Consider the following 27,159-nt stretch of genomic DNA (forward strand, 5'->3'; position numbering starts at 1 on the left):
AAAACAAATCCCAAATAGTGCAGCAGACAAATACTAAAAACTAATTTATCTGAATATTTGTTCCGAAAGATTTGACAGAAATGAATTTTTCGCCACTGCACAAGTCTAGTTTTTATTGTTACACCATATAGTATATTGTTCTTAATCATACATTGTGACATTTTGTGCTAGACTAAGGTTCTGGCTTTTCCAACAGTGTAATTATATATCTTTATCCATGGATAAAAATTTTGCCTTCACTCCATAATTCAATATCCTTTTTCTTTTTAGAAATATATGAGTTTCACGAAAGATGTGTGAGCTTTTTTATATTCTAACGATTGACAGAGTAGCATTTTTTAAGGATACTTCTCTGGGACGTGATTTTTAAGGGTGGATAGACCTGTTACTTATCTGCAAGTAGGCAGAAAAAGGATGCATATCTGTAACGTGAAAATCGATAACAAGATGGAAAAACAGCACGTCAGAAGCTCCAACTACAAAATGATTGCAAGGTTGTTTTCAGATAAGGAATCTTTTTTTTTTTCCCACTTACACGGCAAGTGATCTAGTTACTAGATTCTAGTATATACGTTATTATAAAAAAATAGGTATTTTCTGTGGAAACAACATTTTCCTACATTTTATGCTGACCTTCTTGAATCTTGGCACCATGGCTGGCTTTTTGCTGGCCATGATGGAAGGAAGTTAACTAAGGAAGATAAACCAACCAACGGAAAAGCATTTCATGATCACAAAAGTGGTTCATAGTGTATATAAAGTTTTTTCTATATAAGCGACTTAGAAAAGTTTAAGGGAGCATTTGGGTGGGGATTAGATTGTTGCACATGTTTTTCACACAATACACATACAACACACACCACACCACACATGCCATTTTTGGTTTTCATTGTAAATAACACATTTTTTTGGTTTAAATTTTTTAATAACAATTGAATAATGAGAGAGTTGAGAGGGGGCAAGGGGGGGCAGTGTGATTCAGAAGGAAACTGCAGGAGAGAGGCAGAAATGGAGACAGAGGGAGTGGGAGAGACAGTGAAAGGAAGAGTTAAATGTGGAGATTATGGGGCCAATTTATCAAACTCCGGATGGAGCTTGAGGGCCCGTGTTTCTAGTGAGCCTGCAGGCTCGCCAGGAACAGCAGTAATGAAGCAGCGGTCTAAAGACCGCTGCTCCATAACCTGTCCACCTGCTCTGAGCAGGCGGACAGACATTGCTACAATTCAACCCGATCGAGTACGATCGGGTTGATTGACACCCCCCTGCTGGTGGCCGATTGCCCGCGAATCTGCAGGGGGCGACGTTGCACCAGCAGCTCACAAGAGCTGCTGCTGCAATGCTGAATACGAAGAGCGTATTGCTCTCCGCATTCAGCGAGGTCTGGCGGGCCTGATCCGCACTGTCAGATCAGGTCCGCCAGGCCTTTGATAAATATCCCCCTATGTGAGAGGGGTAGTAGACCTCCCAACCACCTTGAATGCTGCAGGATTGTAATGAGTTGGGTGGTATTTCCCAGTTCTAGTGTGCAGCTTCTCTGTATTCCATTTTTACAGGAACTGATTCACTGTGCGTACATGTGTGTGTGTGTTTTTGTGTGAACGTGTGTTATATGTGTTTATATGTTGTGTTTGTATGTATGTGTATATATATATATATATATATATATATATATATATATATATATATATATATATATATATATATATATATATACTGTATATAAAATGTGTGGCATTCAAAAGTTTGGGGTCACATAGATATTTCCTTGTTTTCGAAAGAAAAGCAATTTTTGGTTATTCGTTTTGTTGTTGGGTTTGATTACAGGCTTAAGATGCCCAAATAACTTTCTTCTGAAACTCGTCAGTCTATTTTTGTTCTGTGAAATTTAGGATATTCAGTGTGAGAATTGCCAAGAAACTGAAGATCTCGTACAGTGCTGTGTACTACTCCCTTCACCGAACAGAGCAAACTGGCTCTAACCCGAATAGAAAGAGGAGTAAGATGTTCCAATGCACAAATGAGCAAGAGGACAAATAGCTTAGAGTGTCTAGTTTGAGAAACAGATGCCTCACAGGTCCTCAACAGTCTCAACGTCAACAGTCTGGGATGCTGGCCTTCTATGCAGAATTGCAAGGAAAATTCCATATCTCAGACTGGCTAATAAAAGGAAAAGATTAAGATGGACAAAAGTGTTTTAGACAGACAAGTCTAAGTAATGTATATGTGTGTTTATATATAGGATATGTTAATGTATACTTTTTTGTTTTTAATAAAACACTAGACAGTGCACTATAGAAGTTCTTTCTTTTGTGAACCTTCCCATGGGAGTCCAAGTGAGTTCCATGGAGTTTAAAGGGATTTAACGGGGTGATATTACCTAATGGGACCAGACCAGGCTAGTGGGCCCATGTTAGGTTTAGGGTTAATAGTCAAGGGTGGGTAATGTTCATTGAAAAGATCCAAAAGGATCTACAAAAAATGGAAAAGAGAGCTTCACATAAAAATGTAAGAGAAATGTATAAATAAATAATTGTATGGTAATACATTTTTCTAAACATATTTATTAATGGTTCAGCACAATAATTAATAAAATGTTATATATATCCACATATCTAATAAGAATAATTTTGTACAAAAATAACAAGATAGACAATAAGTTTTCCAATTAGCAAAGCAAAGAAATGAATCTTTCCATCCATTGATAACCCATCACTACCAATTCAAAGACCCAATATAAAGAAATAGAAGAATTATATAAAACATATGTATTTGTGAAAAGATGCTATCAAAATTACTAAAATATATTTATAATCTTGCTTACATGTTTTATGAATTCACTTCACTTCTTTAGGAATAAACAATTAAAGGGACAGTCTAGCCAAAAATAAACTTTACTGATTCAAATAGAGCATGTCATTTTAAACAACTTTCTAATTTACTATTTATCATCACATTGTTCTCTTGGTATTCTTAGTTGAAAGCTAAACCTAGGTAGGCTAATAAGCTAATTTATTAGCCCTTGAAGGCCGACTCTTATCTGAATGCATTTTGACTGTTTTTCACAGCTAGAGGGTGTTAGTTCATGTGTGCCATATAGATACCATTGTCCTCACGCATGTGAAGTTACCTAGGATTTAGAAATGATTGGCTAAAATACAAGTCTTTCAAAAGAACTGAAATAAAGGGCAGTCTGCAGAGGCTTAGAAACAAGGTAATCACAGAGGTAAAAAGTATATTATTATAACTGTGCTGGTTATGCAAAACTAGGAAATGGGTAATAAAGGGATTAGCTATAAATTCTGGTGTAGACTGTCGCTTTAATATGTTTACATCACTTTACACAATTGTATATACATTTTGGTAATTGATTTATTTATGACTACATTTTTTATCTATTGTTTTATGAAAATCAAATCAACTGGCATTGTGAATGTAAAATGATAGTGCACAATGCTATAAAGAAGTTATTATCAATTGTGCTTAAGGGCCCGATTATCTAAAGCTCTCTGAGCTGCATGGATTATCCAAGACATCTTGTCAGTAGCATGAGGTTCCTTTAAATAATTAAAAAAAATGTAAATGTAAGTTTGAGAGCTGTGTATCTCGCTTTGCATGGTTATGGGTGAGAAGGAGAGATATCTACTTTGCAATATTTTGCTGAAAAAAAGCACCCAAAGATTTTGCAAGCTTTTTCTCTATGCTTGACAGTTTTCTATTATCAAGCCCTAGGGGCCGGATTCTAAGAAACTCAGCAGCATGGAAAGAAATCATCAGCTTATTTTACTGAGCATTATATTGTAAAGTATGGGTCTCACCTTCACACAGTGAACCCCCTTAAAGAGATACACAGTTCCCAATGTAAGAATTGCTTTTAAAACAATCCCTGATATGGGTTGCAATACTGACAAGGCATTGGGGCCTATCTATCAAGCTCTGAACGGAGCTAGACGGCCCGTGTTTCTGACGAGTCTTCAGACTCGCCAGAAACACAAGTTATGGAGCAGCGGTCACAAAGACCGCTGCCCCATAACCCTGTCCGCCTGCTCTGATGAAGCGGACAGGAATCGCCGGAATTCAACCCGATCGAGTACGATCGGGTTGATTGACACCTCCCTGCTGGCGGCCCATTGGCCGCGAGTCAGCAGGGGGCGGCGTTGCACAAGCAGCTCTTGTGAGCTGCTGGTGCAATGCTGAATACGGAGAGCGTATTGCTCTCCGCATTCAGTGATGTCTTGTCGACCTGAGCCGCACTGTTGGATCAGGTCCGCAAGACATTTGTTAAATAGGCCTCAATGTATAGACTCTCACCAGAACAGAGAGATTTAGAGTATTTGGCACTAAATGGGGAGAAAACGCTAAACATTTTTTTTCTGTTGTCTATTTCAGCATGTGTTTGGAGCATAGCTATTGTTGTAGGCTCTCCAATGCTTCATGTACAGACATTAGAGGTAAGTGATGGTATCATTGCTCTTTATTATCTTTGCATACACTTGAAACGTTGAGGGTTACATTGCAATTTATGTCTATTTGTTTCTCATTTAATGTTTTTAAAGATTCATTTGCTACTGAGTAACACCAGTGATCCAAAGGAAATATCTTTAAAGGGGCAGTAAACCTACACAATTATGTTATATAATACTGCACATAGTGTAGAATTATATAACATTAGCTTAGCGCCAGCTTTATACAACAAAGTATTGCAGAGATATTTTATTACGAAGTTCAATTTTGCAGAACGCGGCTCCTGGGTCTACTGAGCGGGTCTGTTTTTTCCTAAGCGCATCGCAGGCACGCTGTCTAGTCACAGCACACCTGATCGCGCCATTAAACTGAATGTAGCTCGCTCGCTAACGCTACCAGACCAGAATGGGAGAGTGCTACATTCAGTTTAATGGCGCCATCTGGCACGCTGTGATTAGACAGCGTGCCCGCGATGTGCTTAGGAAAAAACAGAACCACTCAGTAGAGCCAGGATCGGCGTTCTGCAAAATTGAACTTCGTGATAAAATATCTCTGCAATACTTTGTTGTATAAAGTTGGCGCTAAGCTAATGTTATATAATTCTGCACTATGTGCAGAATTATATAACATTATTTTGTAGGTTTACTGCCCCTTTAAATCTTATTCTATTGATTGTAGATGAGACTATAGAATGAATAAATGTTAGAAGATAAATTAAAAATAAATATTTTAAAGAATTGTATTATTGCCCTGGTGCTTGCATATTCAATTACTATTTGTTTTTAGTTAAAAGGGGATTGAACACTGTGGGCTAGATTATGAGATTGTGGTGTTTTTTATGCTCAAATCCATATTATAAGTGGCAATCTGTTTAAATTAGTGTTAAAGAACCGGTCAACACAGTAGATTTGCATAATCAACAAATGTAAGATAGCAAGACAATGCAATAGCACTTAGAGCCTGATTCCCCATATTTATCAAACCCTACAGACCGGCAAAAGTAGAATTTTGTGACTTTTCATACGATCCGCCAGTCTCAGTCCGACACAGATCGATGCTTACGTCACTACAGATGTTCTGAATGCAAATTCGGCACTATCTGACTACTTTTGCTAGTTATCAAAATTCTACCAGGTACGCTCGGCACTATTCCGGCCCAGCGTACCTGGTTTTCAATCCGCCTCCCTGGAGGCAACGGATGCCATAGGAATCAATGGGAGTCTGAAAGCAGCAAAGCTCATGTTTGCTGCTGCCCGATATCCCATTGATTCCTATGGGAGAATAAAAGTTATGTTTACACCTAACACCCTAACATAAGACTGAGTCTAAACACCCCTAATCTGCCGCCCCCTACACCGCCGCCACCTACATTATACTTATTAACCCCTAATCTGCCCCCCGACACCGTCGACACCTACATTATACTTATTGGAATCCTATTGGCTGATTGGAACAGCCAATAGAATGCCAGCTCAATCCTATTGGCTGATTGGAACAGCCAATAGAATGATGCCAGCTCGATCCTATTGGCTGATTGGATCAGCCAATAGGATTGGACTTCAATCCTATGGGCTGATTTTATCAGCCAATAGGATGTTTTCTACCTTAATTCCGATTGGCTGATAGAATTCTATCAGCCAATCGGAATCTAAGGGACGCCATCTTGGATGACGTCACTTAAAGGAACCTTCATTCGTCGGGTAGTCGTCGGCAGAAGAGAATGCTCTTCGTCGGATGTCTAGAAGATGGACCCGCTCCGCGCCGGATGGATAAAGATAGAAGATGCCGTCTGGATGAAGACTTCTGCCGTCTGTAGGACCACTTCTGCCCGACTTGGATGAAGGCTTCTGCCCATCTGGAGGACCACTTCGCCCGGCTTGGATGAAGACGTCTCCCGGTAAGTCGATCTTCAGGGGGTTAGTGTTAGGTTTTTTTAAGGGTGTATTGGGTGGGTTTTATTTTTAGGTTAGGGCTTTGGGCCGCAAAAGAGCTAACTGCCCTTTTAAGGGCAATGCTCATACAAATGCCCTTTTCAGGGCAATGGGGAGCTTAGGTTTTTTTAGTTAGTTTTTTTTGGGGGGTTTGTTTGTATTTTTTTTTACAGGTAAAAGAGCTGATTACTTTGGGGCAATGCCCCGCAAAAGGCCCTTTTAAGGGCTATTGGTAGTTTAGTTTAGGCTAGGGTTTTTTTTATTTTGGGGGGGCTTTTTTTTATTTTGATAGGGCTATTAGATTAGGTGTAATTAGTTTAAATATCTGATAATTTGTTTTTTATTTTCTGTAATTTAGTGGGGGTTTTTTGTACTTTAGATAATTGTATATAATTTAGTTAATTGTATTTAATTTATGTAATTTATTTAATTGTAGTGTAGTGTTGTGGTGTTATTGTAACTTAGGTTAGGTTTTATTTTACAGGTACTTTTGTATTTATTTTAGCTAGGTAGTTATTAAATAGTTCTACCTAGTTAAAATAAATTCAAACTTGCCTGTAAAGTAAAAATAAACCCTAAGCTAGCTACAATGTAACTATTAGTTATATTGTAGCTATCTTAGGGTTTATTTTATAGGTAAGTATTTAGTTTTAAATAGGAATAATTTAGGTAATGATAGGAATTTTATTTAGATTTATTTAAATTAGATTTAAGTTAGGGGTGTTAGGGTTAGACTTCGGTTTAGGGGTTAATAAATTTAATATAGTGGCGGCGACGTTGGGGTGGCAGATTAGGGGTTAATAAGTATAATGTAGGTGGCGGCAGTGTCAGGGGTGCAGATTAGGGGTTTATAACATAATGTAGGTGGTGGGCTCCGGGAGCGGCAGGATAGGGGTTAATAAATTTATTAGCGTGGCGGTGGGCTCCGGGAGCGGCGGTTTAGGGGTTAATAACTTTATTTAGTTGCTGCGGGGTCCGGGAGCAGCGGGATAGGGGTAAAACAGTATAGTATAGTGTGGGTGTTTAGCCAATAAAGCTGGGAAAAAGCTGAATAGCAGCGAGATCGATGACTGTTAGTTAGCATCAGTCCGCTGCTCATCGCCCTGAACTTGGTGCGCAACTTTTTAACAGCTTTTTTGGTAACTTTGGAGAGCGTATTCAGGTGTTAGGCGATCTTAGGTGCCGTTGAATGCAAGTAAGTTGACGGCTTGATAAGTAGGCCTCTCTGTCTGAAATTCAAATGAGTAGTAGATTTTTTTTTCTGACATTTTTAAAAGTTATGTCTTTTTCCACTCCCCCTGTACTATGTGACAGCCATCAGCCATTCACAAATGCATACACGTACCATGTGACAGCCATCAGCCATTCACAAATGCATACACACTTATTCTTGCACATGCTCAGTAGGAGCTGGTGACTCAAAAAGTTTAAATATAAAAAGACTGTGCACATTTTGTTAATGGAAGTAAATTGGAAAGTTGTTTAAAATGGCATGCTCTATCTGAATAATGAAAGTTTAATTTTGATTGCGTGTCCCTTTAATTCGTTTTCGCAAACGCACTGTTATTTACCCTCATATTTTCTATGGACACCACTAAGCGGCAATGTCGACTCATATTACAAGTTGAAAGTAAATGCGATCGCTTGAACGCAATCACATTTAATACTCAAACTTTTTACGTGATCTGAAAGTTTGCGTAAAGAGTTTGGATGGAGGAAACAGTTGCACTAAACTACTCTATTATATCCTAAACTGCCACACCCACAAATCTCTAAGTACCCCACTACACTATTAACTCCTAAACTGCCACAACCCCCATTGCAAAATACCCCACCACACTATTAACTTCTAAACTACCAAAACCCCCACTGCTAAATACCCCTCTACATTATTAACCCCTAAACTGCCACAACTCCTATCGCAAAATACCCGCAAACATATAAGTCCCCTAACCAGCTAACCCCCACTAACCTAACACACCCTAAGTTACCAAAAAAAAACTTACCTGAAAAAAAAAAACTTTAACTGAAAAACCTCTAACATAACCTGAAAAAAGCGACCATTATAGAAAATAAAAAACCTACCATTACAGAAAAAAAAGTTATGCCTATTCTAAAACTGAAGCCTCACTGTAAAATAAAAATTAGCAATAGTCTTTAGACAGGCTTTTTGTAAGGCACTACCACTGCTCTTTTTCACACAAAGATACTAGGAAAAAATGGGGATGTGCTCCAGATAGAGCTAACTGTCTGCCTTTGGAGTATTATGTATACAAATGACATGTCTGCAATAGATACAAGTGAAAACAATGGCCTCTATTTAACAAAGGTCTTGCAGACCTGATCCAATAGTGCGGATCAGGTCCGCAAAACCTCGCTGAATGCAGAGAGCAATGCGCTCTCCTTATTCAGCATTGCACCAGCAGCTTTTGCAGGCTCACGGCCAATGGGCCACCAGCAGGGAGGTGTCAATCAACCCGATCGTACTCGATCGAGTTGAATTCCGGCGATGTCTGTCCGCCTGCTCAGGGCAGGCGGACAGGGTTATGAAGCAGCGGTCTTTGTGACCACTGCTTCTTTGTGACTCGCCAGAAACACGGGGCATCAAGCTCCATTCGGAGCTTGATAGATAGGCCCCAATGTGTCTAGATGATAAAATATATTTAAATAGAGTAAGTTGTATGCCTATGAAGTAGATAAATAAATAAAAATAATATTTTAAAAGCAAATAAAATAATATTTATTCCATATCATAACAGGATAATAGTGGTAATCAATTAAGTACATGTACTAATAAATCAGATGCCAGAATCTAAGAGTAAAAAATAGCACTATGTGCACAATAAAAAAATGTCCAAACTTGGAAAAAAGGGGTTAAAAAAACGCTAGCGTGATAAACATATAAGTGTCAGATATTGCATAAACAGCTAGCACACAGTTGTTAAAGTGATTCTATAGAGTATCCAGCTGATTATGAGTCCAGCATTAGTGGCTATGTGAGTACCTGTGTCAGTGCGCTTGATAACGCTGGGTGTCTGACCACGTTATCTGAGTCAGTATAAGGAAATCTCCCGATTTCTCTGAGTGAAAATGCTGGGGGAGATCAGTTATCCACAGTATACAGAAATGTCCCCATCATGTGACTCCTGATCCTTTTTGTGATTGGTTGTAATAGATCTCACTTAGGCTGTTTCTATGAAACTATAATTTCGCTAAACCAAAAAGTGAAATGTGCAATCCTCTTCCACCTAGGCTTTTTTTTTTTTTTTTTTAAATATTTATTTAAATCCAGCAAAGTGTACAGTCAGAAATAAATTCAACCTCTTTGTGCCACGCAGGGCCAGGTAAATCACATTTCGGAGAACCTCAAAAATAGTTTAAAACAATAACTTAATTTTATCTTATTAAGTTGGTCCCCACAGCAAAAATTTGTGCACTAAGCTGGAATCTTTTCTATTTTATTTATGCTGATTAAAAAAACAAAAAAGGAGAAGAAAAAAAGAGAAAAAAAAAAAAAAAATTAGAACAAAACAAAATAAAACAGAATAAAAAAAAAAAAATGGGGAAGGAAGGAGGTAAGAAAAAAAGAAGAAAAGGGATATAGGGATATAAAAAGAACCCCGCCCGCGTCAGAGCGCCTTCAGATCTCTACCAAGCACCCAGAAGAACCAATTCCGAGTTCCTGAAGGGGAATATAAGGTCATGTATTTCTGTGTCTTGTAGTGACTTGATGAAGGCAGACCATTTGCTAAAGAATCTTCTAATGTCTAAGTCATTATCTAGATTGGTGTCCCTTTGTTCTAAGAGACATTGTTTTTTCAGACAGTTCTTTATCTCTGAGATAGATGGTACTGCCCTCGTCTTCCATTTTTTGAAGATAAGGTATCTAGTTGCTAAGATAGATAAGAGTATCAGTTTATTCTCTGAATTGTGTTCCCCGTGACCAAAAGCAATCAGCAGCTGTGTGAGACCCGGATGGGAGATCCTGAGGGTTTTGTTAATCCAGAATTCTAATTTATACCAAAGGTATCTTATTCTGGGGCAGCTCCAGATCATGTGTATTACGTCCGCTGCGGGGAGTGAACACTTTGGGCATTTGTTAAAGCTGGCATAATGAATTTTATCGCCTTTTTTGGGGGTAAAGTATACATTGTGAAGAAGTTTAATGTGCATCTCGCACCATGTGGCTGAAAGAGAGACCTGAGCCACTTTGCATATTGAGTTTTGGATAATTTTTGTATCAATAGTGGATTGTGGTAGTAGCCTGTTCCATAAAGCAGTGATTTTCTCTAGCTCTACAGCGCCTTTGGCTGATTTAAGCAGCTGATAGCATGGGGAAATAGACCTAATGCCGTTCTTAAACAAAGTGATCCAGCCTTCCAGTTTTCCCATATTCCAGCTCCATCCTACCTCGTTCACTAGTTCGAGTAAGAAATGTCTAACTTGTAGGAATGCAAAAAATTCCTTATTGTTGATGTGAAACTCTCCTTTTAGCTCGTCAAAGGATTTGACAATGTTCCTTTCTGGATCCCAAAGTTGTATTACCCTACTTAAACCTAGGTCTTGCCATTTCCCAAAAGTTCCCGAACTAACTCCTGTGGGGAATTTCGGATTTCCCTGTATTGGAAGATAATGAGAAATTTTCCCGTTTAGAGATAGTAGATTACTTATTTTCCACCAGGCCCTTAGTGGATTAGAGACAGATTTGAATCTTTTGATTCTGCCTGGTAGGTCTTTTGGTGGGCAATGGGCCAGCGCTATCAGCTGATATGGACTACACATGCTCTCTTCCAGGGGCTGATTCGTAACATAATTACTCTGGGATAGCCAGTCGGCCACCACGCGGGCTAAAAAAGCATAATTATAGGATCAAATGTCTGGCAGTGCAAGACCAGCACTCTCTTTTGATAGAAAAAGTTTTTTTAAGGATATCCGAGGTCTTTTTTCCTGCCAGAGGAATTTGCTAAGTGAGCCATTTAAGGAGCATATGTCTTTCTCCAAGAGAATTACTGGGACGTTCTGGAGAAGGTAGAGGAGTTTTGGGAGCAAGATCATTTTAAACAGAGCAATCCGTCCGGATAAGGATAGCGGAAGGGATTGCCAATTTTTGAGTTTTTCCCTAATCATTTCAAAAATCGGAGAGAAATTAAGATTGTATAAGTCCCCCTGGGATGAGGGGATTAAGATTCCAAGATATTTAAGAGATGTTTTAGAGACAGAGAAAGGGATATCGTGAAGAGAATCTTTATTTTGTCTCAACCATAATAGTTCTGATTTTACTTCGTTAATCCTGTATCCCGAGAAAGACCCAAATTGAGTAGTAATGTTTAACAATTTGGGGATGCTGGATTTAGTATCTGAAAGGTATAGCAAAAGGTCGTCTGCATATAAAGCAATTTTTATAACTTGCTTCCCTATCTTGATGCCTGGAAGTTGTTGCCTGACCATAATTGCTAGTGGTTCGATTGAGATGTCAAAGAGAAGAGGAGAGAGGGGGCACCCCTGGCGCGTTCCCCTTCCAAGAGTTATCTGTGAAGAGGCTATAGAATTGACAATCAAGGTAGTGTGTGGTTCTTTATATAAATTCATAATGAATTCAGGAAATTTACCTTTGAAACCAAAATTTGTCAAAGATGAAAAGAGATGGTCGAAATGTATCGAATCGAATGCTTTCTCTGCATCGATCGAAAGAATAGCCAGGTCGGGTGCCACCCCCTCCCCCCCTCCCTCAAGTACTTCCAGTTTCCTGAAATACTCCGTAGTAAGTATAGCCTCTCTGATTTTAGCTGAGGAGTTTCGCCCCCTCAGAAACCCTGCCTGGTCCGGATGTATCACCGTGGCAAGTGGTGCTTGGAGGCGTTCAGCCAGGATAGAGCAGAATATCTTGTAGTCTCCGTTCAGGAGAGCTATAGGCCTATAAGATTCTTTGAGGGAGGGATCTTTCCCTCCCTTCAAAATTAGAACAGTATTAGATGAAGAGAAAGAGGCGGCCACCTGATTGCCTTTGATATACATACTGTTAAATAAATTGTTGAGGTAGGGAGTAATCTCAGAGTTCAGAATTTTGTAGAACTCGTTTGGGAGACCGTCTGGTCCGGGTGATTTATTATTGGCAAGATCTACAATTGTTTTATTTATCTCTGATTCAGTGATTGGTGTGTTTAGGGAATTAATTAATTCCATTGATATTTTTGGGCAGGTTACTCGACTCCAGAATTGGGATGCCTGAGAAGTGTCTGAGCCTCTGCTTAGGTAGAGATTCTGATAATAGCTCGTGAAAGCTTTCGCTATTGCTTCTGGATTGTCAAGAAGAATACCATCCTCTTGAATCTTTTCAATGAGAGATGTTTTCTTTTCCCTTTTTACCAGATTTGCCAGTAATTTGCCAGATTTGTTACCAAATCTATAGATTCTGGCTTGGAGTCTGAGATCCCTCTGCGTTTCCTGGAAGATTGTAAATGTGTCTCTTGTATTTTTAGCCCGAATATATTTCGCCCAATATCTAGGTGATTTTTCAAGTAAATAAGAGTTATATGAATTGATCACTGAGCTAGTAATTTCTTTCTCCCTTTGTCGTATTTTCCTAAGTCTTTCTGCGCTATAAGCTATGATTTCGCCCCGGAGGACTGCCTTAGCAGCCTCCCAGAAAAGCAGGGGCGAGTCTATGTAGTCTTGATTATGATCCAGGTAATCCACAAATTTGAGTTTAAGCCAGTTCTTAAACTTCAGATCATTCGCGAGAGAGGAAGGAAATAAAAAGCGTGTTGGTTTCTTATTATAGCAACTAGTTAGTAGCTCAAGCAAAATGGGGCCGTGATCTGATAGAAAAATAGGAGACAAGCCTGCCTTTGCATCTGTCAGCCTTATTCTGTCGCTGATGAGAAAAAGATCGATTCTAGACATTGTTTTGTGCGCCTTGGACAGACAGGTGAAATCTCTGGCATCTGGGTTTTGAAGCCTCCAGATATCTCTTATTGCTAGGTTGTGCATGATTGATTTTATTAATTTAGCTTCTAAATTATCCCGTTTTTGTTTAGGCAGCTTACCAGAGGTTCTAAGTCTGTCCAATGGGCACTGTGGAGACATATTGAAATCACCTCCTAGTATTAGGTGTCCCTCCTGAACAGAGAGAATTTTGGCCTGAATCTTGTGCCAAAAACTGGGGTCTAATTTGTTAGGGGCATAGACATTGCATAGTGTATAAATTGTTTTATGGATTTTAAGTTTAATTATTACAAATCTCCCATCTGGGTCTATGTCGCTGTAAGTAACTGCTTGGTCAATTTTCTTCCCTATCAGAATCGCCACCCCTCGTTTCCTTCGCTCTCCCGGGGAAAAAAAGATTTCTTTTACCCATGTGGATTTAAGTTTCTGGGATTCTTCTGTTGTTAGATGCGTTTCCTGCAGAAATGCTATATCAGTCCCTAATTTCCTCAGGTGCGTTAAAATGGCCTTCCTTTTAATTGGAGTGGAGATCCCACCCACATTCCATGAGACTAGTTTAAAGTTGGCCATAGGTTTTTAGCTGGGTAGTGTGACCGAGTCCCGGTGTGACCGGCGCGGGCGGGGGGGGAAGGAAATAAAGAAAGGAAAGGAAAAGAAAGAGAAAAAAAAAAAGGAGGGGGGGGGGAAACCAGGAGGGCTTGAGGCCCCATCTATCGTTACTTTCCTAAAACAGGGAATCCTGCTCATGATAAAGAAAAGTAGAGAGGAAAAGGAAGAGAATAGAAAAATCAACAAAAAAAAAAAAACCCTTTCCCCCTTCTTTCTCTCTCTTCCCCTTTCAACCTAGTGGATATATGCCTAGAGTGTTGGAGTCTTTCAGATGTTGTTCTACTTCTTGAAGAGTATTGAAAATAAATGTGTTCTCAGCTTCTTTGATTTTAAGTTTTGCAGGATAGATTATGGTGGCTTGGTAGCCCTGTTGGATCAGTTTTGTGCACATAGGGGCTAACACCCTCCTTTTGGATGATGTTTCGGCTGAGAAATCTTGAAAAAGGAGAATTTTCGATTCTCCAATAGTGATAGGCTGATTCTTACGATAGAATTGCATCAGGGTAGCCTTATCTTGAAAATTCAAGAGTTTTGCGATTACTGGTCTAGGTCTATGATTTCCTTTATTATCCATCCAGGGTCTACCAAGCCTATGAGCCCTCTCTACTACTATCGGTGGGTAGTTAGGTGGGAGTTTGAGAAGCTGAGGTAACTGCTCAGAAATAAAGGAGTTTAGATCCTCATATCTTTTATGGATTTTAAGTTTAATTATTACAAATCTCCCATCTGGGTCTATGTCGCTGTAAGTAACTGCTTGGTCAATTTTCTTCCCTATCAGAATCGCCACCCCTCGTTTCCTTCGCTCTCCCGGGGAAAAAAAGATTTCTTTTACCCATGTGGATTTAAGTTTCTGGGATTCTTCTGTTGTTAGATGCGTTTCCTGCAGAAATGCTATATCAGTCCCTAATTTCCTCAGGTGCGTTAAAATGGCCTTCCTTTTAATTGGAGTGGAGATCCCACCCACATTCCATGAGACTAGTTTAAAGTTGGCCATAGGTTTTTAGCTGGGTAGTGTGACCGAGTCCCGGTGTGACCGGCGCGGGCGGGGGGGGAAGGAAATAAAGAAAGGAAAGGAAAAGAAAGAGAAAAAAAAAAAGGAGGGGGGGGGAAAACCAGGAGGGCTTGAGGCCCCATCTATCGTTACTTTCCTAAAACATGGAATCCTGCTCATGATAAAGAAAAGTAGAGAGGAAAAGGAAGAGAATAGAAAAATCAACAAAAAAAAAAAAACCCTTTCCCCCTTCTTTCTCTCTCTTCCCCTTTCAACCTAGTGGATATATGCCTAGAGTGTTGGAGTCTTTCAGATGTTGTTCTACTTCTTGAAGAGTATTGAAAATAAATGTGTTCTCAGCTTCTTTGATTTTAAGTTTTGCAGGATAGATTATGGTGGCTTGGTAGCCCTGTTGGATCAGTTTTGTGCACATAGGGGCTAACACCCTCCTTTTGGATGATGTTTCGGCTGAGAAATCTTGAAAAAGGAGAATTTTCGATTCTCCAATAGTGATAGGCTGATTCTTACGATAGAATTGCATCAGGGTAGCCTTATCTTGAAAATTCAAGAGTTTTGCGATTACTGGTCTAGGTCTATGATTTCCTTTATTATCCATCCAGGGTCTACCAAGCCTATGAGCCCTCTCTACTACTATCGGTGGGTAGTTAGGTGGGAGTTTGAGAAGCTGAGGTAACTGCTCAGAAATAAAGGAGTTTAGATCCTCATATCTTTTATCCTCGGGTATCCCTATCAGACGTATATTGTTTCTGCGGGCACGGTTCTCGATATCTTCAAGTTTGGCCTGGATTGCATTTAGGGAGTGTTTGGTTGAGTCTAACTTGGTGTTATGTGATGTGGTAAGATCTTCAAGATCTGAAACTCTCTGCTCAATTTCATTGATTCTGCCTGCAAACTGTCTAATTTCCTGAGATAGGAGAGTGATATCTTGTTTGATTTCTGACTTTAGTGCATCAAAGTTAGGGGCTAATGCTTCCGTTATTTTGGTGACTAAATTTTGCATGTCCAATACATCAGTTACAGAAGATGTGGTGAGACGTGGTTCTTGAGATTCAGCTGAGGTTGCTATAGTGTTCTTTGCTCTCCTGTCTTTGTGTTTTGCAGTCATGACTGGCGAGGGAGTCTTAGCATGTGAGTGAAAAAATTTATCCATAGGATGCTTCAGTGAGTATAAAGAAAAAATTGTGTTTTAGAAAAATTGTCAGAGTGCTAAAATAAGGAAAGGAAAAGTGAGGAAAGGGAGTGAGGGGAGCTGTGGGGAAATGTGAGGGAAGTGCGTGCTCTGCTTTAAACCCGATTTCGGTTAGTGAGAGAAAGAAGAGAAAAAAAAAAAAAGAAAAAAAAAAAAAAAGGGAGGGGGGGTGCAATTACAGGTCACCGGGAAAAAGTTTTCCCAGGGGCCAGGAGGTGATTAGAGACACGCTCGCCAAATCTTAAAGATGTGATTTAGGGGATATTGAAGGGAGAGCCACTGATTCTAAGCCAGATTTCTCCTTTTAAGTGTTTAGTTGTTGTTTTTGTTTTATTAACAGTACCCGCAACCCTGTGTCTTGGGAAACCTTACTAAAAAATATCAAACTCTAAATATTATCTAGTTTTGTTTGATAATGAACGGATTGTTGTTAGATAGGGATTGTTTTTTAGATCAGTTAAAAAATTTTACCAGACATGACCATATGGTCCTGATAGGTGGCACCAGAAACTTGAAACCTGGGCAGCTCTTGTGTGACAAGAGCTGCAGTGAAAGAAAGAGAGCCCCAGAAGATGCTCAGCATATAGGATTAAACATTAAATCTGCATTCTTAAAATTCAGAGCAGAGATATCAAAGGAAAAAGAAATCTCAGAAGTAGGTGCAGCCAGTTGGCCAGAGTTTGTTTTTATATGTATGACCACAGCTCTGGGGAGTCTAGACTATGGTGTACAGAAATGAGATAGGGGGATCGTTTCAGGTCATGTGTTTCTAGGTTACCTGTGGCTGTTTAGCCTACTGTGTAGTAATCCTAGATACTAGTATTTGCAGCCATGAACTAATGTGCAGCATTCGACATATACTTTCAACACTATCCCCCCTTTCAAAAAGAAGTGACCAGAATAACCCTGGAGGTTTTTACAGGCTTGTAGCTTCTGCCTGTTTGAAACCTTAATCTATTCCACCCGTATATATAACATCAACTCTTATAGTGCAGTAAGATTTAACTCTGTGCAGTTATTTAAACAGTTATAGATATGTGTAAATTTTCGGATTGTTTTTTAAATCAGTTGAAAAATTTTACCAGACATGACCATATGGTCCTGATAGGTGGCACCAGAAACTTGAAACCTGGGCAGCTCTTGTGTGACAAGAGCTGCAGTGAAAGAAAAAGAGCCCCAGAAGATGCTCAGCATAAAACATTAAATCTGCATTCTTATAATTCGGAGCAGGGATATCAGAGGAAAAAGAAAACTCAGAAATGGGTGCAGCCAGTTGGCCAGAGTTTGTTTTTATATGTATGGCCACAACTCTGGGGAGTCTAGACTATGGTGTACAGGAGTGAGATAGGGGGATCGTTTCAGGTCATGTGTTTCTAGGTTACCTGTGGCTGTTTAGCCTACTGTGTAGTGATCCTAGATATTAATATTTGCAGCCATGAACTAGAGTGCAACATTCGACATATACTTTCAACACTATCCCCCCTTTCAAAAAAGAGTGACCAGAATAACCCTGGAGGTTTTTACAGACTTGTAGCTTCTGCCTGTTTGAAGCCTTAATCTATTCCACCCGTCTATGTAACATCAACTCTTATAGTGCAGTAAGATTTAACTCTGTGCAGTTATTTAAACAGTTATAGATATGTGTACATTTTCAGAGTGGTAAGAGTCCCATTTAAGTCCCCAGGTACTTTTTAAGAGCTTCTTGCTCCTTTATCGGTTTCAGGGTCAAATCCTGTCAGTCCTTATATATACATTTCCTTCGGGTGGCACTGGCAATATATATAAGAAAAAAGAAGAGAACACAAGGTGTATCTGCTCTGAGGTGCCTGTTTAGCAGCTTACCCCTCCCTTCCACCTAGGCTTTTTATACCACTTCGTTGATAAGCAATCCCAAAGGAAATGTATGTAAAAACACTATACATACTGAACCGGGATACTAATCCTTAATTGGATAACCACAGATCCAATCAACAACAAGATTACCCCTAAGACTGGCTATTTAAGATTCTACATTTGGTAAAGTGAGCATCTTGATAAAGGCAGGGTTAACTGCAGAAACGCGTAGATTTGCTCACTATATATACACTAAGAGAAGTTAAAGATCAGTAAGAGCAGAATGTTGGTAAGAAACACTTTGAGGCCCATTTATCAAGCTCCGTATGGAGCTTGTGGGTCTGTGTTTCTGGCGAGTCTTCAGACTCGCCAGAAACAGCAGTTATGAAGCAGCGGTCTAAAGACCGCTGCTCCATAACCCTGTCCGCCTGCTCTGAGACAGGAATCGCCACAATTCAACCCGATCGAGTACGATCGGGTTGATTGACACCTCCCTTGATTGGCCGCGAGTCTGCAGGGGGCGGCGTTGCACCAGCAGCTCTTGTGAGCTGCTGGTGCAATGCTGAATATGAAGAGCGTATTGCTCTCCGCATTCAGCGAGGTCTTGCGGACCTGATCCGTACTGTCGGATCAGGTCCGCAAGACCGTTGTTAAATTGGCCTCTTTGTGTTCATAACGAGTGTTCATTGCTTTAAACTGTTGGGGCGCTCAAACTGATAAACTTCCACTACAAAATCGTTACAAGGAGATCACAGAGTAGAACAGGTAGATTAAGCACTTTGTGTATATAACAAATGGATTTATAATTTGCTTATCCCTGAAGTGGTATAAAATGCGTAGGTGGAAGAGGATCGCACATTTCACTTTTTGGTGACGGTTTCAACAACGGCTACAAAGAAGCGAAAATATTGTTTCAAAGAAGCAGCCTAGGTGTGATCTATTACAACCAATCACAAAATGGATCAGGAGTCACATGATCGGGACATTTCTGTATACTGTGGATAACAGATCTCACCCAGCATCTTCACTCACAGAGGAATCAGGAGATTTCCTTTTACTGACTCGGATAACATGGTCAGACACCCAGCGTTATCAAGCGCAGGAACACACTCACATAGCCACTAATGCTGGACTCATAATCAGCTGGATACTCTGTAGAATCACTTTAACAACTGTGTGCTAGCTGTTTACGCAATATCTGACACCTATATGTTTATCACGCTAGCGTTTTTATAACCCCTTTTTTCCAAGTTTGGCCATTTTTTATTGTGCACATAGTGCTATTTTTTACTCTTAGATGCAGGCATCTGATTTATTGGCACATGTACTTAATTGATTACCACTATTATCCTGTTATGATATGGAATAAATATTCTATTATTTGCTTTTAATATATTATTTTTATTTATTTATCTACTTCATAGGCATACAACTTACTCTATTTTAATATATTTTATCATCTAGACACATTGTTTTCACTTGTATCTATTGCATACATTTAATTTGTATACACAATACTCCAAAGACAGACAGTTAGCTCTATCTGGAGCGCATCCCTATTTTTTCTATATTTTACAATTTCCATTTGTGTTTCACATTTTTTGAGATTTGTGTTTAGACATTTTTGGGGTATTTTGCTTTTATCTGTCAAATATGGTGGGCCTCACACCAACTATACACTTAGTTACAAAAAAATACTAGCCCATTCTACAATACAAATAATCCCCCCCCCAAAAAAAGGGTATCTAGAAAAACCTACTCTAAAACTGCTCTTTTGCTGCCCCCCGCCCCCCAAAAAATTCTAAAAAATCAACCCAAAATAAGCCTAAAAATCCTAAACCCTAAAGATTGTACTTACCAAACTTGAATCCGGCTCCTATGTGGCGGCAGCGGTCCATCTTCACCCCGGCGGCAGGGGACCATCCCCCCCCCCCCCCGACAGCGGCAGTCCAATTTCATCCCGGGTGGCAGTCTTCTATCTTTTTTTTGTGAAAAAGAGCTAGATCAGTTTATAAATGCCCTTCAAAAAGCCCTTCTAAGGGCTATTGCTATAGCTTAGCTTAAGGGACATGAAACCCAAAATGTTCCTGTCATGATTAAGATTGTACATTTTTAAACAACTTTCTATTTTACTGTTATTAACTTTGCTTCATTCTCTTGGTATGTTTTTTTTTTTAAGGAGATGCAATGCACTCCTGGGAGCTAGTTGAACACATTAGTAACCCATTGAAAACGGGCATACAAGATCAGCACCAATCAACAGCTAGCTCCAACCTCCTGAGCCTTTCTAGATATGATTTTCAACAAAAAAATACAAAGAGAATAAAGCCAATTAGATAATAGAAGTGAATTGGAAAGTTGTTTAAAATTGTATGCTCTATCTGAATCATAAAAGACAATTTTGGGTTTCATGTCCCTTTAGAGTTAGTATAGGGTTCTTTATTTTGGGGTGGGTTTTTTTAATCAGTGCTTTAGTTTTAGATTAGGCATAACTGGTGTTTTTATTTTTGGTAAAAAACAAAATTCTGTTATGTTCGGTTATTTATTTTCTGTAACGGTAGCTTTTTTTCCATGTAATGTTAGGTTGTTTTTTTCATTCATGTAATGTTAGGGTTTTTTATAATGTAATATTAGTTTTTTTTGTTGGCAATTTAGGGGCTGTTAGGTTAGGGAGTTTAGATGTTAGTGGGTATTTTGCAATGGGCGTTGTGTCCGTTTAGGGGTTAATAGTGTAGATGGGTATTTTGCAATCAGGGTTTACTGGGCTTAGGGGTTAATAGTGTAGAGGGGTATTTTGCGATGGGGGTTAAGGTTTAGGGATTAATAGTGTAGTGGGGTATTTTGCTATAGGGATTGTGGCTGTTTAGGGGTTAATATTATAGTGTGGGGTATTTTGTGATTATTTTTTTTTTGCTGTTTAGGAGTTTATAGTGCAGTGGGGTACTTTGCGGTGGGCAATGTGGCAGTTTAGGGGTTATTAGAGTAGGGGGCTTATGGCGATTCGGGTTAGCACGTGAGTATGGGTTTTAGGTTTTTACTGCTTTTCTCGCTCTATTGGAGTCTATGGGGAAGTATGTTAAAGTGGTCGTTATATTCTAACTTTGGCTCTTTGCAAGGGTCGGGTTAGCTGTGGGCAAAAAAAAAACCTTACTTTAAACTTGTAATACGCGCACTACCCGACACGGGCAAAGAGTCAAAGTCAAATGGAGTTAGCATTTGAGCAGGAGCGATAAATAGCACTCCACTTATAATCTAGCCCTAAATAAATGTTATACACATAGTATTGAGGTTAATCCCTGCCTCCCTTTAGTCATGGATACCACCATGTTGAAATTTAGCTTTCACCGCATTCCAGTGCTTATGTGTGTGCATGTGTGCAGTAACTCTCTTTCAGAAACCTGCAATGTAGCCTAGGTTTCAAAATGGTGGCACCGACAATTATAGGGAGGTCCATAAAATGTATTTAGTATTTAGTGTCCCTAAGTGAACAAATATATTAAGCCACTAACAAGAGGCATATGTGCGTAGCCACCTATCACCACCTAACTTCCAGTAATGTATTGTTGCTTCTGAGACTACCTAGGTATGATTTTCAACAAAGAGTATCAAGAGAATAAAGTCAATTTAATAATACTAGGAAATTGAAAAGTTTCTTAAAATTAAATTTTCTATCTGAAAATGTAACTTTGATTTTCAAGTCCCTTTAAATATTTATGTCAAATTTTACCATTTTCTAATTTGGAGCACTGGCTCCAACCTGTCGTCCTTCACAATGAAGATGTTAAAGAGATGTTTTTGTAACCTTTCAAACTTAGAGACAATTTTTTTTTTAAAGTTTTCAATTTACTTGCATCATCAAATTTGCTTTGCTCTCATGGTATTGTTGGTTGAAAAGAACAACTTGGTATGTATGGAGCACTGTATGGCAACAAACATTGCTACTATTTAGTGCTCTTGCAAATGTATAACATTGTTAAAATAATTCTTTTGCATAAATATGATTATACATGTTTTCATCTACTCGACTGCAAAGGACTCCAATGCACTTATATATATGTCTATATATGTATTTGTATACATATGTATGTATGTGTTTATATGTGTATATATGTCTATATATGTATTTGTATACATATGTATGTATGTGTTTATATGTGTATATATGTCTATATATGTATTTGTATACATATGTATGTATGTGTTTATATGTGTATATATGTCTATATATGTATTTGTATACATATGTATGTATGTGTTTATATGTGTATATATGTCTATATATGTATTTGTATACATATGTATGTATGTGTTTATATGTGTATATATGTCTATATATGTATTTGTATACATATGTATGTATGTGTTTATATGTGTATATATGTCTATATATGTATTTGTATACATATGTATGTATGTGTTTATATGTGTATATATGTCTATATATGTATTTGTATACATATGTATGTATGTGTTTATATGTGTATATATGTCTATATATGTATTTGTATACATATGTATGTATGTGTTTATATGTGTATATATGTCTATATATATATTTGTATACATATGTATGTATGTGTTTATATGTGTATATATGTCTATATATGTATTTGTATACATATATGTATGTATGTGTTTATATGTGTATATATGTCTATATATGTATTTGTATACATATATGTATGTATGTGTTTATATGTGTATATATGTCTATATATGTATTTGTATACATATATGTATGTATGTGTTTATATGTGTATATATGTCTATAAACATATATATATATATATATATATATATATATATATATATATATATATATATATATATATATAGGGGGCTATATATCAAGCTCCGAAAGGAGCTTGACGACCCGTGTTTCTGGCGAGTCTTCAGACAGAAACAGCAGATATGAAGCAGCGGTCACAAAGACCGCTGCTCCATAACCTGACCGCCTGCTCTGAGCAGGCGGACAGACATCGCCAGAAATCAACCTGATCGAGTACGATTGGGTTGATTGACACCTCCCTGCTGGCGGCCCGCGAATCTGCAGGCGGCCCGCGAGTCTGCAGGGGGCGGCGTTGTGAGCTGCTGGTGCAATGCTGAATACGGAGAGCATATTGCTCTCCGCATTCAGCGAGGTCTGGCGGACCTGATCCGCACTGTCTGATCAGGTCCGCCAGACTTTGTTAAATAGAGGCCATAGTGTGTGTGTATATATATATATATATATATATATATATATATATGTATATATAGATAGATAGATAGATAGATAGATAGATAGATAGACATATACATATACATACATATCCATATTTAGACATGTATATGTATTTATCTCTATGTTAAAGTCCTTTGCCAGACCTTTTTTTCTAACACCTGAGATCTCATATCTTTGAGCCCTAATAACTTTTTTGTACAATATTTTTTTTAATCATTTTTATTGGAAGGTGTCATTATGAGGGTTACTGTACTTTGTAATGTATTTTTAATGTGTTTTGTGACACTTTTTTGTTTCACAAAACAGTTAACTAGAGCTCTGAGGACACGCATTAACTTGAATTGTTATCACTCGCACGCTAACCCAACGTGCGTAAAAAGCCAAACTTAGAATATCACACAATAATCTATTCCCCCATAGAAGTCAAAGAAGTAAAAAAAGTGGGGGAAATATACTAACACCCTACTCGCGCGCAAATCCGATCGCATATTCTCAAATGCGCTAACCCAACATGAATATATGAATATTTCACATTCCGATACATAGCAGAATATGTTCTATTTGGTGTTTTGGTACAATATATATTTATACCTATTTATATATACATTATTATAAATAGCTAAAGACAAGAGGTAAAGGGTTACTGAGAGTCAGAAAACTGGCTCAAAGATCTCCTTAGGAGGCGCTATAGGGATGGACAATCTGAAGCAGCAGGTTTAACCAATTTACAATAAAGAAATACACCCTCAATGTACTCCTTAGTGAAAAATAAAAAGTTCAATAAAAAAAGTATATAACCCGCACTGTCAGTCAATACAAATACTAGCTTTCAAAAAGCAGACTGGTAATTCTATGTACAACTATCCTTAATATTTAAAAAGTAGCTAAAAGCATATTTCAACAAACAATTCAGAAACATTGTATCCAACAAAAGTTCATATGTTGCTTGAAGATATCAGACTGAAAACAACGTTTCTTCAATATACTCACGAGAAGTGCCCTCGATCCTATGAGGAAAGTAGATTGCAGTATTAGGGGAGAGGAGTGTGGTCTCCACAGCGATATTTCAATCCAGCTGTCTGTGTGTCTTCACTATTGAATCCTTAGGAGGTCGCACAATATATGAAGCAGTCGGTATTACCTCAGATATAAAAACAAGAAGGAACCAACATAGAGCTCGTTTCCACTGAGCTGTAATTCGGTTTGCGTACACTCGCAAACCGTTAAATAAGCTGTCGGAAGCAATAACGTTTATTTACTGCTTCCAATGGTGAGTTATAACTCAATTTCCGCAACCGGTCTCCGGCTGCCGAAAATATTATAGTGTCCCATACAAAGTATCAGAAGCCGCTAATCTTTAAATAATACCCGGTTTCCAATGCCAGCCCAAACCGTTAATACACTGTCGGAGGCTGCCGATACAGTAACAAAAATTACGCCCAGCACAACTAGGTGTAAAACAGGAAAAAGGTGCTTTTTAAGACCTTTATCCCATTGAAATCTAAACCTACATGTCAAAACCCCTCTATCCGCCATCCCCCACATCGCAACTTATAATAAATGTATTAAACTCTAAACAGCCATGCCCCACAACGCAAACTAGCTATTAAAACTATAAACACCTATTCCGCCATGCCCTATATCGCAAAGTATCTATTAAAACAATTAACCCCTAATCCGCCATGCCCCCATATCGTAAAGTATCTATTTAAACCATCAACCCCCATATCACAAAGTATCTATTTAAACTATTAACCCCTAATCCGACATGCCACACAACGCAATCTAGTCATTTAAACTATTAAGCCCTAATCCACCATGCCCCACAACACAAGTTAGGGAATTTAACAAATGCAACAAAAGTTGCGTTATTTCAACCTCTATAGCGCAGCCATTACAAGTTTCGAAAAAAGCTGGCTTGTGCATGCAATACGGTTGCTTTGCGCTCCATACCACTCAAAATAGAAGCGCTGTTTTGATGTGCTCGTGCACGCTTTCAATACTCAGTGTGCGGCGGACGATCGCATGAAGAGGACCTCCACGTCGGATCGATGGACCTCCGTCTGGACCTCCGCCTTGGACCTCCACCTGGACCTCTGCCTTGGACCTTCGCCTGGACCTCCGCCTCTGCGCATCGACTGATCCGCGTCTGCAGGGATGAAGAAGATGCCAGTCCTGCGATGGATGAAGATGGAGCCGCCTGGATGAAGACCTCTCGCCACCTGGATGTCCGGACTTCAGGAACTGTAAGTGGATCTTCGGGGGTTAGTGTTAGGATTTTTTAAACTATTTTGGGTGGGGGTTTTTTTTAGTTTAGGGTCTGAGCTTTTCTTAAAAGAGCTTAATGCCCTTTTCAGGGCATTGCAAAAGAGCTAAAAGCCCTTTTAAGGGCAATGTCCATACAAATGCCCTTTTCAGAACAATTGGGTAGCTTAGGTTTTTGTTAGAGTTAGGTTTCTTATTTTGGGGGGTTGGTTGGGTGGTGGGTTTTACTGTTGTGTTTTTTTTACAGGTAAAAGAGCTGTTTAACTTAGGGCAATGCCCTACAAAAGGCCCTTTTAAGGGCTATTGGTAGTTTATTGTAGGCTATTTTTTATTTTTTTTGGGTGGATATTTTTATTTTTATAGGGCTATTAGATTAGGTGTAGAGACAGGAAAGAGAGAGCGCCTAATGGTGTGATATCGCACTGACAAGTGAAAGACCAAGGAGGAATAGCAACAGTAGAGAGGTACTCACAAACGAGTTGGCACTAACGATTAGTGCATACGAGCAGGCTGACCTTTTACAGCAATCAGTACGCTGGGGGATAGATCCTGTGTGTTGTCCACCAAAAGCGGGTAATCAGCCGTTTGTGGTAGCTGCAATGAAGGAAATCCCTCTGAACACAGTGTGTGTGAGTTGATTCAGCGTCTGTGACACAGGTGATCAGCTTAGCAATGGAGGAAATCCTTCTGCACACAGCGTGTGCGGGTCGATTCAGCATCTGTAAGGACGATCCGTAGGGTCTCAATAAGACCGGTGCTAAACCAAGGGACCAGCAACAGCTGCACAGGAAGTAAATGGGAATCACTACTTCCTGTGCAGCTGTTGCTGGCCCCTTGGTTTAGCACCGGTCTTATTGAGACCCTACGGACCGTCCTTACAGACGCTGAATCGACCCGCACACGCTGTGTGCAGAGGGATTTCCTCCATTGCTAAGCTGATCACCTGTGTCACAGACGCTGAATCAACTCACACACGCTGTGTGCAGAGGAATTTCCTTCATTGCAGCTACCATGAACGGCTGATTACCCGCTTTTGGTGGACAACACACAGGATCTATCCCCCAGCGTACTGACTGCTGTAAAAGGTCAGCCTGCTCGTATGCACTAATCGTTAGTGCCAGCTCGTTTGTGAGTACCTTTCTACTGTTGCTATTCCTCCTTGGTCTTTCACTTGTCAGTGTGATATCACACCATTAGGCGCTCTCTCTTTCCTGTCTCCATATCTTAGATCATCCGACTCACCACCGGTCCCGGAGAGGAGCCGCCTTCACCCTTTGGAATGGTTTGGTGACTTCACCATTTTCTAACACTCTCACCAGTATTTTTTAATTTGGTTGTTTTTTAACTGAACATTTTGTGTTCTTGCAATTTCTTGCTTACACTTCAGACTTTCATTTTTTCCACCGGACTAATTCTTTTTTGATTATTTTTTTATTTTATTTTCTATGCCTACACTTTGGGATTACTATATTATTAGACCCTAATGAAAATCGAGAGAATATTTTTTATGCTTGTACACCGATTACTTGATTTGATTTAGTATTGTTTGCACATTTTTTTCACAGCACTGCTTTGTAATTTATTTCTCATTATTGCATATTTATAGCACTATACGTATTGTCAGGTTTAACCATCTACGTTTTTTGTATATTTTTAGCACTATATATATTTTCAGGTTTAACCATATACG

At 39.0% G+C, this 27,159-nt stretch overlaps 1 protein-coding gene across 1 annotated transcript in view; it reads left to right on the plus strand.

Annotated features, from left to right (window-relative positions):
- LOC128663744 (pyroglutamylated RF-amide peptide receptor-like) overlaps nucleotides 1-27,159 on the plus strand; it is a 552,480-nt gene that overhangs the window by 466,665 nt on the left and 58,656 nt on the right. Inside the window, exon 3 of the mRNA XM_053718219.1 lies at nucleotides 4,387-4,448. Within this exon, the coding sequence (XP_053574194.1) occupies nucleotides 4,387-4,448 (62 nt within the window). The remainder of the gene's footprint in view (nucleotides 1-4,386; nucleotides 4,449-27,159) is intronic.

This window comes from Bombina bombina, chromosome 6, assembly GCF_027579735.1.
Source record: "Bombina bombina isolate aBomBom1 chromosome 6, aBomBom1.pri, whole genome shotgun sequence".
Lineage (NCBI taxonomy): Eukaryota > Metazoa > Chordata > Amphibia > Anura > Bombinatoridae > Bombina > Bombina bombina.